At 42.6% G+C, this 15,842-nt stretch overlaps 2 protein-coding genes across 6 annotated transcripts in view; one reads left to right on the top strand and one right to left on the bottom strand.

The window, feature by feature from the left end:
• Positions 1–170: 170 nt before the first annotated feature.
• On the top strand, positions 171–14,238 carry IDH3A (isocitrate dehydrogenase (NAD(+)) 3 catalytic subunit alpha). Of its 2 annotated transcripts, none has more exons than XM_027712229.2 (11): positions 171–284; positions 2,332–2,394; positions 4,032–4,115; positions 5,319–5,433; positions 5,948–6,135; positions 6,789–6,922; positions 7,557–7,659; positions 7,746–7,810; positions 9,973–10,057; positions 10,536–10,688; positions 12,609–12,843. In XM_027712229.2, the coding sequence occupies exons 1-11, from the start codon at positions 258–260 to the stop codon at positions 12,690–12,692; spliced, it is 1,101 nt and encodes a 366-aa protein (XP_027568030.1). In that variant the 5' UTR covers positions 171–257; the 3' UTR covers positions 12,693–12,843. The 2 variants fall into 2 exon arrangements, with proteins under 2 accessions (XP_027568030.1, XP_027568029.1); XM_027712228.2 differs by lacking the exon at positions 171–284 and adding an exon at positions 634–883 and having other exon boundaries at positions 12,609–14,238.
• The window catches only part of ACSBG1 (acyl-CoA synthetase bubblegum family member 1), a 42,740-nt gene continuing 39,954 nt past the window's right edge, over positions 13,057–15,842 (bottom strand). For all 4 annotated transcript variants that reach the window (XM_039384074.1, XM_039384073.1, XM_027712214.2 and 1 more), the window contains exon 14: positions 13,057–15,405. In XM_039384074.1, the coding sequence (XP_039240008.1) occupies positions 15,329–15,405 (77 nt within the window). In that variant the 3' untranslated portion in view covers positions 13,057–15,328. The remainder of the gene's footprint in view (positions 15,406–15,842) is intronic.

The following is a 15,842-nucleotide window of genomic DNA, read 5'->3' on the forward strand; positions in this document are numbered from 1 at the left end:
CGCCCGGGGCAGCGGCGGCAGGAGCTGAGGGCCCGCGGGCGGCAGCGAAGGAACCGAGGGCAGGAGCTGAGGGCCCGCGGGCGGGAGCGGATCAGTGGATCAGCGGCTCAGGGCTGCGGGCGCTGCGGCAGCGGCGGCCCCGGGGCGGGGCTCCCCCGGCGGGGCGGGGCCGGGCCGGCGCTCCCCACGCGCCGGTTCCGGTCTGGCGGCGGGCGCGCAGCGGAGGGGCCTCGGCAGCCGCGGAGCCCGGGCGCGTCATGGCCGCGGCCGCGTGGATGCCCACGGTAGGCGGGGGACGGGACGGGCCCTGGCCGGGGAGCTCCTCTGACCTTGGCCGGTGCCTCAGGCAGAGCCGCAAGGTCGCGGTGCCGCCGGGCCCTGGCAGCGCTGCCGGGGGCGAAGGGCCGCGGGGCCGGAGGGCGGCGGGTTCCGAGTGTGCGTGTCCCCTGCCGGGGGCGGCGGGAGGCGCCGCGGGGCCGTTACCGGGCGGGCCGGGGGCGCCGCGGCGGCCCCAGCGGCCTGCGGGGAGGTCGCGCCGTAGAGGTCACGGCGCCGGGGCGGTCCCGCGGCGGGGCTCGGGCAGCGCGGGCTGGGAACGCCGGTCCCGCGGGGAGCCCCCGCCCCGGGCACTGCGGGGCCCCGCGGACAGCGGGCCGGGGGCTCTCCGCCCCCACAGCTCCGCTCTGGGGCTCGCCGGCTCTGGGCCGCTCTGAACGCGGCCCTTGGCGCGGGGATGCTGCTTTGTGCCTCGAGTAAATGGAATTTCTGTGGAGCCTTTAAATGACAGCCTGACCGGGGCAAAGTCATTGAGGCCGCCCCACGTAACCTGTCTGCTCAAATGAGGAGGAACTGTCGGGAGCTGATCACGGCACGTGACTGCAAGGTCGGGATGGATCGCTCTCCTTCGGCCCGACTCCTTCTTGGTGTTATCAATGTTGAACTTCAGTATAACTTACCAGGCCCGTGATTTCTGCAAGGACAGGCTGTTCCCTTTCCAGGGCTATTTTGGAATGTGAATCCCGGCTCTAGGTGTAGGAATTGTACCACGAGGACACTTAGGCTGTGGAGTGAACTTCACGATTTCATTTAATTGCTCCAGCTGCTTCCTCAGCCATGTGGCTGCTGTGGCAAGCACTGCTTGCCCGTGGCAGTGACCTTGGACATTTCATGTGGAGCTACAAGCAAAAATAGATCTAGCTTAAGTTACTTCTCCCACAGCATTCCTTACAATTTACCTGAGACTTGTATTGTTTGTAGTTGTTTCTGTTGGTGCCAGCACAGTGTGAGCCTTTTGCCGTACGCTGTATGTGTCAGTAAAGGTGAGAAATAACAAATACAAATGGAACAGGAGAGGAATACAAGTTGTCAGATTCCATTCTAGCTGATAGCTGCAGACAGCCTGCACATGTGAGTGTGGCAGAGCTGAAGGAGTGTCGATTTACAGTTAAAAGCCTTCTAGCTCTTAAGCCACAGAGCCATCAATAGTCCTAAAAAGGAGGGTAAGACTGGGAGGCTGTGATTTCTCTGCAGATTGGGAATTTTGTCCATGATGTTCAGCTAGACAAGAGCTTAGTTACCACCCCAGTTTTGAAGCTTAATGCCAGTTCAGAATATTCAGATGTTAGAAAGTGTAATTCTTTGACTGTGCTTTCTGGACTCGTTGCTATGGTGAATTTTGTCTTTAATGTGCATTTCAGTTACGCTTTTTAAAACCCATCAGGCCTGCAGAAGGCAGCAGTGCAAATCATACAGCTACAGGAGGTAGAAGAACAAAATTCACCACGTTTTGAACGGAAGAAGTGACACTGATGCAAAGTAGTTTTGGAAACCTCACCTCAAATGCGTGAAGATACTTCCACCCAACAAAGTGTTTCATTTTTCACGTTGCTTTCCACAAATCCCAATCCTTAGCATATCATCTATTTAGCTGAGTTACTGCAGCCTTGCTTCCAGTCTGTTGTGTGTGAGGACTCCAGCAGTGGTGCAGGGGCTTCCCCTCACCCAAGGCACGAAGGGCTGTCCTGGGCTCACCTCGTGCTAAGAATACTTGGTGCAAAGAATGTTAGACAGCAACTTGGCAAAGCACTGGGTACTCTTGTTTCACTTGGACTTTTGTACTAGTTTGAGATAGGAAATTTAAAGCAATATGATTTTTAAAAATGCAGATTTGCTGCAATATACTCTTGTTTCACTTGGACTTTTGTACTAGTTTGAGATAGGAAATTTAAAGCAATATGATTTTTAAAAATGCAGATTTGCTGCAATATTGTTAGCGTTTTAAAATCCCATTTGCGCGGTAAAATAGCATCTTTTTGATTTGTATTTCTGCAGGTTTCTCGGTTGCTAGGTGCTTTCAAAAACCAAAAAAAGGTGACCAGAAGTTTTGGTAATGCTGTGAGTATAATAGTCCCATTTTTTTCTTTCATGAAGTTTCTCAATAAAGGGGTTTGGAAATTTTGTTGTTATTTTTATATTCCCCCAAAAGAAGGGCCAAACGAGTGAACGTACGTGCTCTTAATGCCATCCTGGATTTACATTGGTTAATCACTGTCACTGCAAATTGTATATTAAGTGCGAGTGATAATACAAGAGGCTCTGGCAAAAGATACAAGTGGCATGAAAGTCCTCATAAAATACAGACATAAGCCAATCTTCTGAAATTCATCTGGAAATTAGCAAATATTGGGCAAAACAGAAAGATTGTTGAGAAGCTTCTCATTTTCTTTCTTTTGCAGACTTCCCTCTAAGCACTAGATTTACTTTACTGCTGCTTTTAGAATACCTTGCATCTAAAATTCTGCCTTTTCAAGGTCCTCTTTAAAGTACCTTAGACGTTGATTGTGTATTTCCCAATAGCTGTTTTACCTTCTTTATGTGTCTGTGTTTGAAGTGCCCATGGGCCTTTTTTTTCAGTGAAGGCAGGAGCAGGGCTCAGCACTGCTGCACATACCTTTAAGCAGGATTTAATTTTAAAGAGGAGCTGTGGCTTCTAATTACAAGTCTTGTGCACCAACTAGAAAAGAAACCAAAGGGTCACTTATACAGTACAAAAAAGAAGCAGGTGAGGCACCTCTGGCTCTGTTCATAACACACTTAGCTCAGGTGGAGTCTTGCAGTGCTGTAACAAAGCTCTGGGGTTTTGTCATGCACTGAGAATTTCTCTGGCTCAAATGAGTCAAAAAAATCAACATGTATTGAAATTCTGAGTATTTTGTGTGGAGAGGGGTGGTAGCATATCTTGTGAGTAGATTCAGTCTGGAGTTTTGCAAATAATATCTGAGCTGCCCTTTTTCTTAAGTAATGAGAAGCACATACAAAACTGTTGGAACTCTTTAAATAAAGCAAAAAGGGCTGGGGCGTGTGCCTCAGACTAGTGATCATAATTTATTCTTTTTTTCATCAAAGCAGAGTACTTTCTTCCCCCATTATTCGTTGATCCTGAGCCGTGCAAAGAAAGAAACAAGACCAAGAACATGGGAGGAAAATAAGCTGCTATTGTCAAAAACGGGTCTGAGATTTTTAGGAGGTCACTTGAGAAGTTTACATTGGCATGACCCTTTTTTTTTTTTTTAAGATGAATGCAGCTTTTCTTGTCCCTTAATCTTTTCTAGCATGTGTCAGTGTTACACAGCACGTTGGTAATGCTGGAGGCACATGTGTAACAGAGATGTGTAACATCACTAGGTAACACCACCTCCTCTTCAGATTGCCACAGAAACTATGCTGAGATCACTCATTCCAAGGAGTACTGAGCAGGAACCTGCCTTTCACATTCCACCTCTGTTTTGAAATAGGAATAGATAGTAGGCAAATTTTTAAACAATCCTCTCAAAACATTTTCACAGTCCCTTGGAAAGCAAGGGAGTTCATTCTCACTTCTGTCCAGGACTGCTATTCTTCATAGTGAATAATTGGTAACTGAAAATTTCTCTTGTTTTCTGATAGTTATTTGGTTCCTACAACACATGAAAATCTTTTCTGTGCAGAAACCAAACATTCATTTGTTGTACTACTGATATTTCTTTACCTAGGTACAAACAGTAACTTTAATCCCAGGAGATGGCATAGGACCTGAGATTTCTGCTGCTGTCATGAAGATCTTTGATGCTGCCAAAGTAAGTCTCATTTGTCTTGCTATAAGAATTGTAAGTTTAACTACAACAACAAATACTAACTAGGCAGGTTTAAAAAGTTTTCCCTTTAGCTTCCAAAAGATAAAGTAATATTTAAGCTATTAAAACTTCTTGAGAATAGAGGTTAAAGCTTTAAGTAATAGAAGACAGGAATGTGATATCAAGGCAGGGCTTGAAACTGTTATCTGGCAGACAAGTAGAGAGTTGAGAGCAAATGCTGTGCCTAATTTTTGGGAATATGAACTTGATGTATCATGTGATACTCAATGAACTCAGTGTATCACCTGGTTGATGTAGTAATCCTGAGCAACTGGTAAGAGCAGGTTCTTTCATTGATTGTGACTTCCAGTGCAGGTGAAAGTGTGTGTGAAAGGACTGGCTTATTTTTAGGAATCAAACTGCTGCACTGCCAAACACATCAACTGAAGTGAGATGAAAACTCTCTATATCCAAGAGGTGTGGTCCTGCCCACCTGAGGAACTTCACCAGAATTGGTCAAGTTTCCTTGAAAGGAAATAGAGCTCTTCAGGCAAGATGCCTGTTAAATTGTTCCATATTAGTAACAGCACCAAGGCATATTCCCTTTCTATTACAACTGTCCAGCCTGGATTTGCAAAAAGTGAATTTCTCTTTACCGATGTTGTATCTTTTCCTTTGTGGCCCTTCCTGCTGAAGTGAAGGGGTGGCAGCCTGTCTCCACTCAGAAGATTCCTGTGGTGAATGCAAATTCAGAAACAATTGTGGAACACATGCAGATTTTCAGTTAGATAACAGATACATATCTGTGTCGTGTACTGTGTTCCAGGCGGGAGAGATGATGAGTTCTCAATTAATTCAGTTTTCAGATGTTGTCTCTTGTATACAAAGAACTCACCAGCTCTGAAAACTTGAAAGAAATAGCACCTGTCTTGCAATTCTAACCATTTCGGTGTATATGACACCTAGGGAGGCATTGTGGGACTCAAGTTTATGATGATGGGCTGCTCATACTATTTCATTTTCACTTAATTACCTTTTTTAAACACTGCTTTAGTTCAAACATCTCATGCTTACTTTTGCTTACCAGAGAAAATTTGTTTTATGAAGACCTGGACAAAATTCCTAATGCACCTTTTTATGAAAGGAAAGTTAAAACTTGAAGCAAAAGTCATGCCATTTAAGTTAACATGGAGTATATGTTTTTAGGCTCCTATTCAGTGGGAAGAAAGGAATGTTACAGCTATCCAAGGACCAGGAGGGAAGTGGATGATACCCCCAGAAGCCAAAGAATCCATGGATAAAAACAAAATGGGATTAAAAGGTATTTTAGGGGTTAATACACGGATACTAAATACTGTTGTTTTTATTATGAGTCTGGCTTAAAGCCAAAGTTCTTCATCTGTAGCACAATAAAATGGGTAATTATAGGGGACAGCCTGTCCTGTTATCTGTAATCTTGAAACAGTCCCTCATTTCCAAGCCATAATTTTGATAGTTCTCATAGCTGAAGGTGGGTATTACTACATTCCAACCTTTGGACTCTCTGCAGAAAGCATTTCTAAGATACACAATAGCATGCAATAACCGTATTTATAATGAGTAGTATCTTTATATGTGTTTTCAGTGAAAACCTGTAGTAAATTCTCCTATTCCATGTCCAGATTGCGGTTTGGCCTTTCAACAGCTGATCGATGTCCCTGTGCAGCACTTGATAACACAGAGAGTTCCCTGACCTTTCAGCAGAAGGGATAAACGGGAATTTGGAGATCCTCTCCAAGAGTACACTGGACCCAGAGTTTCAGCTCTCAAACCCATGCGTATATTTTTTCATCCAGGGCCTTTGAAGACCCCCATTGCCGCAGGGCACCCCTCCATGAACCTGCTGCTGCGCAGAACCTTTGACCTCTACGCCAACGTGCGTCCCTGCGTGTCCATCGAGGGCTACAAAACCCCCTACACGGACGTGAACATCGTCACCATCCGCGAGAACACGGAGGGCGAGTACAGCGGCATCGAGCACGTGGTACGTGCTGCCAGGGCTGCCTTCCTGGGGGCTTTCTGTGTCAGGGCTGGTGACTCTGCCCGCCTCAGGGGGGTTCACGGTGGTTTTTGTTTGGCGCTTTCCCTCTGAAATGCAGTGTTGGGACTGCCTCCCTCAAGACTCTGCTCCCTCAGCGCTCTGCTCCCTCAGCGCTGTGCTCCCTCAGCGCTCTGCTCCCTCAGCGCTCTGCTCCCTCAGCGCTCTGCTCCCTCAGCGCTCTGCTCCCTCAGCGCTGTGCTCCCTCAGCACTCTGTTCCCTCACCACTCTGTTCCCTCACCACTCTGCTCCCTCACCACTCTGCTCCCTCAGTGCTCTGCTCCTTCACCGCTCTGTTCCCTCAGTGCTCTGTTCCCTCAGTGCTCTGTTCCCTCAGTGCTCTGTTCCCTCAGTGCTCTGCTCCCTCAGTGCTCTGTTCCCTCACCACTCTGCTCCCTGTGCTCTGCTCCCTCACCCCTCTGCTCCCTCACCCCTCTGCTCCCTCACCCCTCTGCTCCCTCACCCCTCTGCTCCCTCACCCCTCTGCTCCCTCACCCCTCTGTTCCCTCACCACTCTACTCCCTCAGAACTCTGCTCCCCCTCATCCCAGTGACTTGAATGATCTTACACTTTTATACCGATGTAATCTGTCTCTCAGATCGTCGATGGGGTTGTGCAGAGCATCAAGCTGATCACAGAGGAAGCCAGCAAGAGGATCGCGGAGTTCGCTTTCGAGTACGCCAGAAACAATCAGAGGAGCCACGTCACAGCTGTGCACAAGGCAAATATTATGTATGTCCACACTTCTTTTTGAGGAGGACAGAATAACAATATGCATTTAATTATAAACAACTTTTTAAGTCTTACTCAAATGTGTAACTTCTGTTGATGCCACTGGGAATAAGTAAAATGGCAAAAGAGTGAAGTAAATGCCTCCTAAGTAAAATGGGTGATACTGACCCCGATAATGATGTACTGATATATTTATTAGCGAGTTTTTAGGAATCCTTTCGTGCAAAGCTCTTATTTTAAAAACTTTTAAACAAGGCAAATTAGTTTAAAGACTGAGGATGAAAGTGGCTAGTGTCTTTTACAGTTTCCAAGCCTGAACTGAGTCATAACATGTGGGATGTGTGACACCACCTTTACAAACCCACTGAACCTTTAGTAAAGGAATAGAAGGCATTCTGACAATGTATGTGTATGGCTGTTAAACTACTGACACAAAAATGTTTTAGGAGGAAATTTAAAAGGCATAACTTCTCTGTAATATATTTAAAAGATTAGTTATATTTAGGAGATAGTCACAAATTAAGTTTCTGTAATCTAGTATTTTTATTTAAATCTCTCTTGCATGCAGTTTTCTCTACCTTGAGTACTGCTTCCTTACAATAACTGCAATATTCTCTTGCTTATCTAATTGCAGGAGAATGTCTGATGGGCTTTTCTTGAGAAAATGCAGGGAGGCAGCAGAAAACTGTAAAGATATTAAATTTAATGAAATGTATCTGGATACTGTGTGTCTGAATGTGAGTATTTCTATATTTTAATTTTTGTTGAGGTTTTTTTTTGTTGTTTGAATTCTTAACCTTAATGAAAATATACTTCCTTCTAGATGGTTCAAGATCCATCACAATTTGATGTGCTTGTTATGCCAAACTTGTACGGTGACATCCTCAGGTATGGAGATTGTAATTTAAACTAACCCAACACATAAAATACTGATACTTTCCCAACAGTCACTGAGGTTACGTGCAAGCCAGATGGGTGATCTATGCATCCAGAGTTTAAAACTTCATAAACCAGACTTGAAATGGGAAGAAAGGATGGTATTATTACACTTCAGTTATTAATATATTGTTGGGTGGGGCTATAGGATGAGAATGTGCTTCTTATTTAAAAGAGAAGTTGCTGCTTATGGAGTCTATGAATATTGTTCAGATGGGGCAGAAGAGAAATTTCTCCAAATGTGTGGAGAATGTAATGGCTTACATTGCAATCAAAAATGCTTGGTTAGAGATTAGGGAAAAACTTTCTCATCTTTAGCACTAAAATAGATTTTGTAGGGTGACTGTGGGACCATGATGTGTACAGAGAGCCACTCACACAGTTAAATGATTCTGCAGAGTCACTGAAGAACCAAATGTGTGGCCTCTTCATGTCCTACCAGCTCTTGTTTTACGTATTATGTTTTCTCCTTACCTTCAAATTAAATTTCATATTTGAACTACATGAATGCTGGAGGAGCTTGGTCTCTTGAAGGCAAAATCCACCAGCACACAGTTTCCATTCTGTAAAATGTTTAGGTAGAGTGTAAATTCCATCAAATACTGTGTGTAAAATGAAGTGTCTCCTCTGAACTTTAAGTGTGGAACGTAACATGGCATCTCCTTGCACCTCTTAAGGAGATATTGAGAAAACAGCCTGAATCAGGGTTTGTTTTAAAGTTCAATGACTATTTACATCTTAGAACCCATCTCTTGTTTATCTACAGATAATAAATGTAAGGGTAACTTACATATAAGAAGAAATGCTTCTTAAGCTCTTTTAAAACTGCCCTCTCTCTGTGATAAGGCTGAGTATTACACCATTCCAACCTTTGGAATCCCACTCCAGGGAAAATCAGGTTCCAGCTAATGCTTCTTGCTTTAAGAATTGGTAGAGGAGTGCCCAGGGCCCTCATAGCTGCTGTTAGCTGTTAACTAAAAGACATCAAATCACATGAGTCCCAGCATCAGTACTGTTGCAACTCCCTTCACATAGTTCAGTAGCACCCGTTTTAAAGTTCTCAGAGAAATTCCATAAAAAATTGCAGTTCTAAAAATTTGCAATAAATCTGAGTCTGTCCTTGAAGAGGGCACTGTGATCACTGGGTGAGGCCTCACCCACTGCTTCTTTAAAGCAGGAGCATAATGCCAGACAGGTTTCTTGGACTGAACAGGTACAGAAGATCTCTTTCCTTGAAGCATTTAATAGTTACAGTGACAAATTCAACTATCCATTTTTTCCCCAGACTCTATAAAGCTTTATTTTAGATTAAACTCCCAATATTGTTCTGTAAGGTCAAACAAACTTTTCTGCTTGTTAGTCCTTGCTGAGCTGAGTTGTGGGCAATATGTATATCTGTGAAAACACCCGAGTTTTAAGAGCATTGTTTGTCAGTATGTTCAGCTCTGAGGGTACAGTCTGATGGCTACAGGCACAGTTGGTTTGTCCTTCCCCATGTTAATTTGGGAGGAACCCAAATGCAGATGGCTGATGACCTGCTAATGTCAGACTGGTGACTTACAGGCTGTTCAGGAAAGGGAGGGGGAAAGTTAGTCTGGTGTCACTTGGAAAATGTCCCTTAAGCTACACAATACACTACAAAACTGTTGGTAATTCAGCTACCTGAGGAAAATTCTTCCACCTTTTTTTAGAGGGACTTTACATATGAAAAGTAGTTCTGTGGCCCCTTCAGAAGAAATAAGATTTCTGGATAGTTACAGGGAGCTGTACATTACAGTTTTTGCTAGTTTTTTAGACTTCTACACGTATTCTGTGCTTTTAGTACTTCTTGTTGTGCCTGTGTCTTACCAGCTTTATCCTAGAATTTGGAATTTCCTCTTGATTTTCCTTTATTGCATTGCCTTCTGCTGGTAGTCCTAAAAATTTCCAAACATTCCAATTGAGCACAAGGTGCTCACAGCATCTGTTCTTAATGTTATTCTCAGACTGTGTAAGCACATAAAGTAAGTTACGCTTGCAATAGATTGATAAACGAGTATTTTAATACCTTGCAGAGGGGTAACTCTGTATGGACAAACTTGTGTTTTTTCATTTGATGGTTGGGTTTTTTTCAGTGACTTGTGTGCTGGACTGATCGGGGGCCTGGGAGTGACACCCAGTGGGAACATCGGCGCCAACGGAGTGGCCATTTTTGAGTCGGTAAGTTTTGTTATCCAAGGGGGAGCAGGAATAACTGCTTTGTCTCCACTTGGGAATCTAAAACCTCTCCATACTATACAGTGTGACTGACATTTAACAAAGTTCTGCATAAAACTGGTTTTTACTGTGGAGCTGGTGAGGCTTTACCCAGAGAGGCTGGGTGAAGTGTGTAAGTTTTTTGCACGTCCTTTTTCTTGACCAACATTCTATTTTCCCTCTTTTTCATAAGATAAATACCCTCTATGAAACAGAACCAGAGGGGCACAATTTAGAGGTATTAGGTGACCTAGTTCTGCCATTCTGATGCCTTTGAACTAAATTGTTTTGGTCTTTGGTATCTCCATATTGCTGCAAAGTAACTCCCATTTTAATATACGTGAGGATTTATGGTTCAGGTTTCTTGCACACACTTGGACTGCCTAGGACATTTTAATCAGCATATTGACATCCCAACTGATAGGTTTGCTTTTATTTCTAGGTTCATGGAACAGCACCAGACATTGCAGGCAAAGACATGGCAAATCCAACTGCCCTCCTCCTGAGTGCTGTGATGATGCTGCGTCACATGGGACTACACAAACATGCCACAAAAATAGAGTCAGCTTGCTTTGATACCATTAAAGATGGAAAGGTAATAGGAGGGGGTGCAAATAAATGCACTAAATATGATATAATATGATTTTAGTGAAGTAAAATAATATTATATCCCAGCAAAAATTAACTCAGAACATGACCACGAGAAGGGTGGCTGACCTGCTGTGCTGGCCTGTTGCATGAGCAGTGCCACTGTCCTTCTCTGGCAGTAATTATATTATCTTTGGTGGTATTAAGCCTGCCCTTCTCAGTAATTAGGGACGGGCTCTAGCATTCCTGGTGTCTCAGTAATGCTCATCTCACATTTCTACAGCTTTGTGAACTCTAAAAGCTTGAACTGGATATCTGTTTTTCAGGGAGGGGATTAGAGGTTTAAGTAACTAGTAGCATTTCACTTATAAAGTTTATAAAACATACAATGCATATATATTTAAATCTGGATCCTGAAGCAAAGGACACTCATTTGCCTTTCACAGGCCTTAATCAGCCACTTAGTTTATAGCATTCCAGTCCTGACTGTAATACTTCTGTTCCTATTTTTTCAGCTCAGTTATTTTCTTTTTTCTTCCTTACTGCTTTCACTCCTTTTTGAACTACAGTTTTTATCCAGTATTTACCTTTTCCCTTGAGATGATACAGGATTTCCCTTTGGCAGTAGGTGTCTCCAGATTTAAGACTCGAATAGGGTATTTGGGGCTGAGGAAGGACTTATGCTCTGAAACTTCACTTGAGTTTGTGCTCTTACCATTATTGGTTCACTGCTCTGCTTTGATGTCCATCTTTTCAAAACAAAGTTGGAAAGATCCTGGAGCTGGCAGTTAAGGAGGATGAGCAGTTAGCCATGCTGGTTCAGTTACCTTAGCAGGACCACAAGAAGCTGCTTGGTAATTAAAATAACAAGCATGCTGAAACCAAAAGTTGTCATCACTTTGCAAGTGGTCTGTTTGCAGCTACCTTACTGTGTTAAAAAACACCTGAACTTACAAGTGAATAAAGAGGTGCTCCTGTAAAGTTCCCATTTACTGCTCTGGAAGTGGAATCCTCCATCTGCAGGTCAGTAATTCTATGGAAGATAACACAGTGCAAGTTTTGTGACATGGCTAGTTGTTCTCCAGTTACTTAAAACATTATGATTATATGCTCACAATGGAGAGAATCTTTTTATTTGAATTTTAATGCAGTTAAAATTACAAGGTCCTACAACAGTAACCTTGATGGCTTCTCATGCTGCTATTCCTCCCTTCCCTCAATCATTAAATTAAGAGACGTGTGTGTCATGTAAGGGGGAAACTAATGATTTTAAATTATCTCCCAGACTGCTTTAATCTAGCTCGGTTAGACCATCCATGTTGCCCACTTTTTATTTTACTCTCTTAAAGCTCCCAGACAGGAGTTGTACGTGATGACAAAGCTGTTTAACTCTACATTTTCCGTCTCTTAACTAAACTAAGAAAACTTAAAGAATTGTTATCATGTAGCATTAAGAGTTATGTGTGCCTTTTCTGTGTGGGTTTCCTTCAAACAAACAAAACAAAGCAAACAAAAAACCCACCCTTATTAATTACTCTCAATTAGTGCTGAGCCTTCATATATGAATTTTACTTCCAAAGGACAAACTTCTTACTGAAAGCCTAAATACTTAACAGTTAATTGCACTATTATGGAGCCAAAGGACTTTGTAGAGCTTTGACCAAACACACTTTCTTCCTGCAGTTAAGATAAAATCACGTTCAAATTGGATAACGTTAAAGGACTTCATGTTGATCCTCCAGTTCCTGTGCCTGTGCCAGTCCTTACTGCTGAATTCTGTGTGGGCTGCAGAACTCCTCACACGCCCCGTGTTCCTTCTCACCCCTATTTCCTGTCCATGCACAACATATCAGAACGTGTAGAACCGTTCAGGGACAGGACTATCCCCGTGAAACATGTCAGTAATACTGTTTTTTCTTTCTTTCAGGTCTTGACAAAGGACTTGGGGGGCAATGCCAAGTGCTCGGAGTTCACAGACGAGATCTGCCGCAGGGTACGGGACAAGGACTAAACTTGCCTCACCCCGGCCCCTGGAGGACGTGTCACACACAGTACATTATGTGTAACTTGATACCCACATGCAGATAGTTTGCTTATCTCTTGAGAGCAAACTTTTTAGTTAAGGCCTCTCCATTAATAAATTTAGTCCAAATGGCTACAAACGATGCTTGTGCCTGCTTTCAGTGGACTTTTCCAAGTGCTTTGTCTTATTTATTTTTTTTTTCTATCTGGTGAACATTTTTATGTAAGTGAATTCCTTTATTGGCACTGTAACTGTCTACCATTTTCCATTTCAGTTAGAGGGTTTTACTTTCCACAAAGAAAAATTATGCAACTATAAACCAGTAACAGAATTAGTGAAATGTAAAAGCACCTTAATGGTTAAAACCTGCTTTATTGGTCTTGCTGAAGTTGAAAAGGTTTTCAGCCTAACAGTAGCACAAGATGACCTTCTGAAACAGAAACGGGTATAAAATAACTTAAAATAGCAATTTCATGTTAAAAGCAATGAGAAAACCACATTAGATACTCTGGTGATGAAATACAGCCCTGCCCACCAAAGGCATGAATAAAGAAGTACAAAATTCTAGAGATTTAATCTATTTGTGTACTTTAAAAAAGCCCACAACCATTAACTAGCAAAGGGTGAGAATTAATGCTGAAGCAAAGTTATTTCTCAAATCTAGACACCACAATAATTCTTACAAGTTTTCCCTCTCTGAAATACCCTTTCCAACGGAGTTCTAATGAGGGTAAATGATATAAAATTACCTCTGCCATATATTGTGAAAGTATTAACTTTGCAGATTTATCCTAGATATTTCATGACTTCTGCTGGAATGCTCTTTGTGTTGTAGCTTTCTGCATAGTCTGTTCAGTGTGTTCTACTGTATTGACTGGTAATTTTATCCAAAAGTGAATGTAAGGGACTGGTCCTAAAGGGATTAAGACAGATCAGCTGTTTGGCTCTGGTGCCTATGTTCCAGAAATACATTTCATCCCTATTCAAGGGGATCCAAGACTTATTTTTTTTCCTTGCTTTCTGAGCTTAATAGGTGCAAAAGCAACTCTTTTCCCTCCCTCCTTCATCACGTGCAGATGGTCATACGAGTCATTCTGACCTGTATGTCCAAAGGTATCTTCCATCAGTGCCCCCAACGAGAAAATGTGTATTTTAAAACTCATTAGTATAGCACAGGATTATCCCTACTGCCAGAACCAGGCTTCTTAAAGCTTAATTCTATTAATAGAAAGTCACTAAGTGGAGTAATATCTATTAAGACTGTTTTAGGCTGGTTGTTTCAAAGGTGAAATCGTTTCTGAGTAACGACTTCTCGTGTGGCTCTACAAAGTGAGCATCCCAGCTTTTTTATACAGTCTAACAACATGTTGGAGGAGCTTTATTCCTCAGGCACTCTGCTTTTGGTGAATAGGGCAACGTTTCTTTCCGTGTCTTACAAGCTGCTGCTTCCTTGTTTCCTTCAGATTCATATTGTTAAAGAACCTCTGAATGACCACTGCGCACAAAATGGGGAAGAATAAACTTTTCAAAGTCCTCTTGCTTGTTTTGTTTTTATAATCCTAGGCTGCTGCCTTGTCTTGTGTGTTGAGCTGGTTATTGGTACTTGCAGCAAATCTTAAGTCTACAAGATGAGACTGGCAGTGGAACTTCCATGGAAACAGTCTCCTGTTCCACATCACGTTTTCCTCTCGGGAACAGTGGCTGTAGCTGCCTGCCAAGGGTCACTCACAGCACCCCCCTGACACAACTGTGCCAAGCATGTCCTCCACGGAACATGATTTATTTTTCATAGGGGTAAGAAGAAATGCAGCTCCAGAATTAGTACAATGGGAGTGTTGGCACGTGCAGATCCACGCCAACAAACACTGCTTAAAGAAAAGCGCTGTAAACAATCTGAGAGAAGTGTCTGTTCTAAACAGCACTCCCAGGGGACAGCTCCTGTATTTACTGCTTTATGTCTTCCAGTCCTGGGGAGCTATTCCCCCAACTGCTTTGATTATCTGGTTTTAGGAGAAATAGTAATGCTTATTCCAACACGGACTTAGAAATGAGCTGCTGTTTTCACAGAGGCCACTACAGAAATGGAGGAGAAGCCTTCAGGTTCTGAAATGTGTTAGTGAACAACAAGAAACTCCTGTGTAGGAGGAGAAAAGAAATTCAGCCCTTTTGATTTATTTTTTTTTTAAATAATTCTCACTGGAGTGGTCTGGCAGTTTTATTGAGCAGTACTGCCAACTACCAAAATGTATCCTGAGCTATGGGCAATGGCCTGTGGAACAACAGGGAAAAAGGAAAATAGGAAAATCACTATATAAAAGAATGGTTTCTCAGTCTAGAGGAATTAATTAGTTATACCCAGTTTATACAACACAGAGGGATGTTTTAATCATTTAGGTCATAAAGTAAAAATGGTATTAGAAAATGGACACACTGTAGATGCTTCTGTAAAAAGGGGACAAATGATCAGGTGAGTATCAGGAACAACTAAACTGACACAGCAGCTTTAGTGGTTTGGTTCAATAGACTACAGACCCAAAAAAGGCATAAATCTCCATTAATGCTTTTGATTAGAAAATACTTTCTTTTGCTCACAGATCTTTCTTAATGCTTGGATGAAAGACTTCCTACTCTTCATAGAAGGAGTCTACTTCATTCCTGTATTTCTCGAGCACCGTGAGCCGTTTCAGCTTCATTGTTGGACCTTAAAACAGAGAGAGAGTCACAATACCAGAAATGGGAACAGAAATTCTTACCCACTTGGAGCTTTGGTGCCTGAGTTTTTTATTGAAGAGCCTGCTGGAAGCACATACCCCAATTTGAGTGTAGATAAATGCTAAAAGTGAGAAGCCAGTGTTGTATGTAAGGCTCCATGTAAGCATGAGAACCTCAAAGGGAGCTGCAGATAAGAGGGTTATAACTGACTACTACTTTTTTTCATTAAAAATAAAGAGTGATGGTTTTGAAAGCTTTTAGACAATTCCAAGTTCATTCAGAGAGCCTGGTGATGTGCTTCAGGCTCCATTATCAGGCTTTCACTGTCTTGCTTCTCTTTTTTTTTAAATGAGAAACTTGTAGTATTATTACTGGAAGTTATTAATACTGCCCAAGGAATTAACCAAAACTGACTGCTTAATTACC

The sequence above is a fragment of the Pipra filicauda genome, unplaced genomic scaffold (genome assembly GCF_003945595.2).
Source record: "Pipra filicauda isolate LSUMZ 115617 unplaced genomic scaffold, ASM394559v2 scaffold338_size783178_pilon, whole genome shotgun sequence".
Taxonomy (NCBI): Eukaryota; Metazoa; Chordata; class Aves; order Passeriformes; family Pipridae; genus Pipra; species Pipra filicauda.

Excerpts from the sequence above, each read along its gene's own strand:
- IDH3A (XM_027712228.2), top strand. The coding sequence starts at position 839 with ATGAGGAGGAACTGTCGGGAGCTGATCACGGCACGTGACTGCAAG. Across the intron at positions 6,923-7,556 it reads GTGCACAAGGCAAATATTAT|GAGAATGTCTGATGGGCTTT; the intron begins GTATGTCCACAC and ends ATCTAATTGCAG. Across the intron at positions 10,058-10,535 it reads GAGTGGCCATTTTTGAGTCG|GTTCATGGAACAGCACCAGA; the intron begins GTAAGTTTTGTT and ends TTTTATTTCTAG.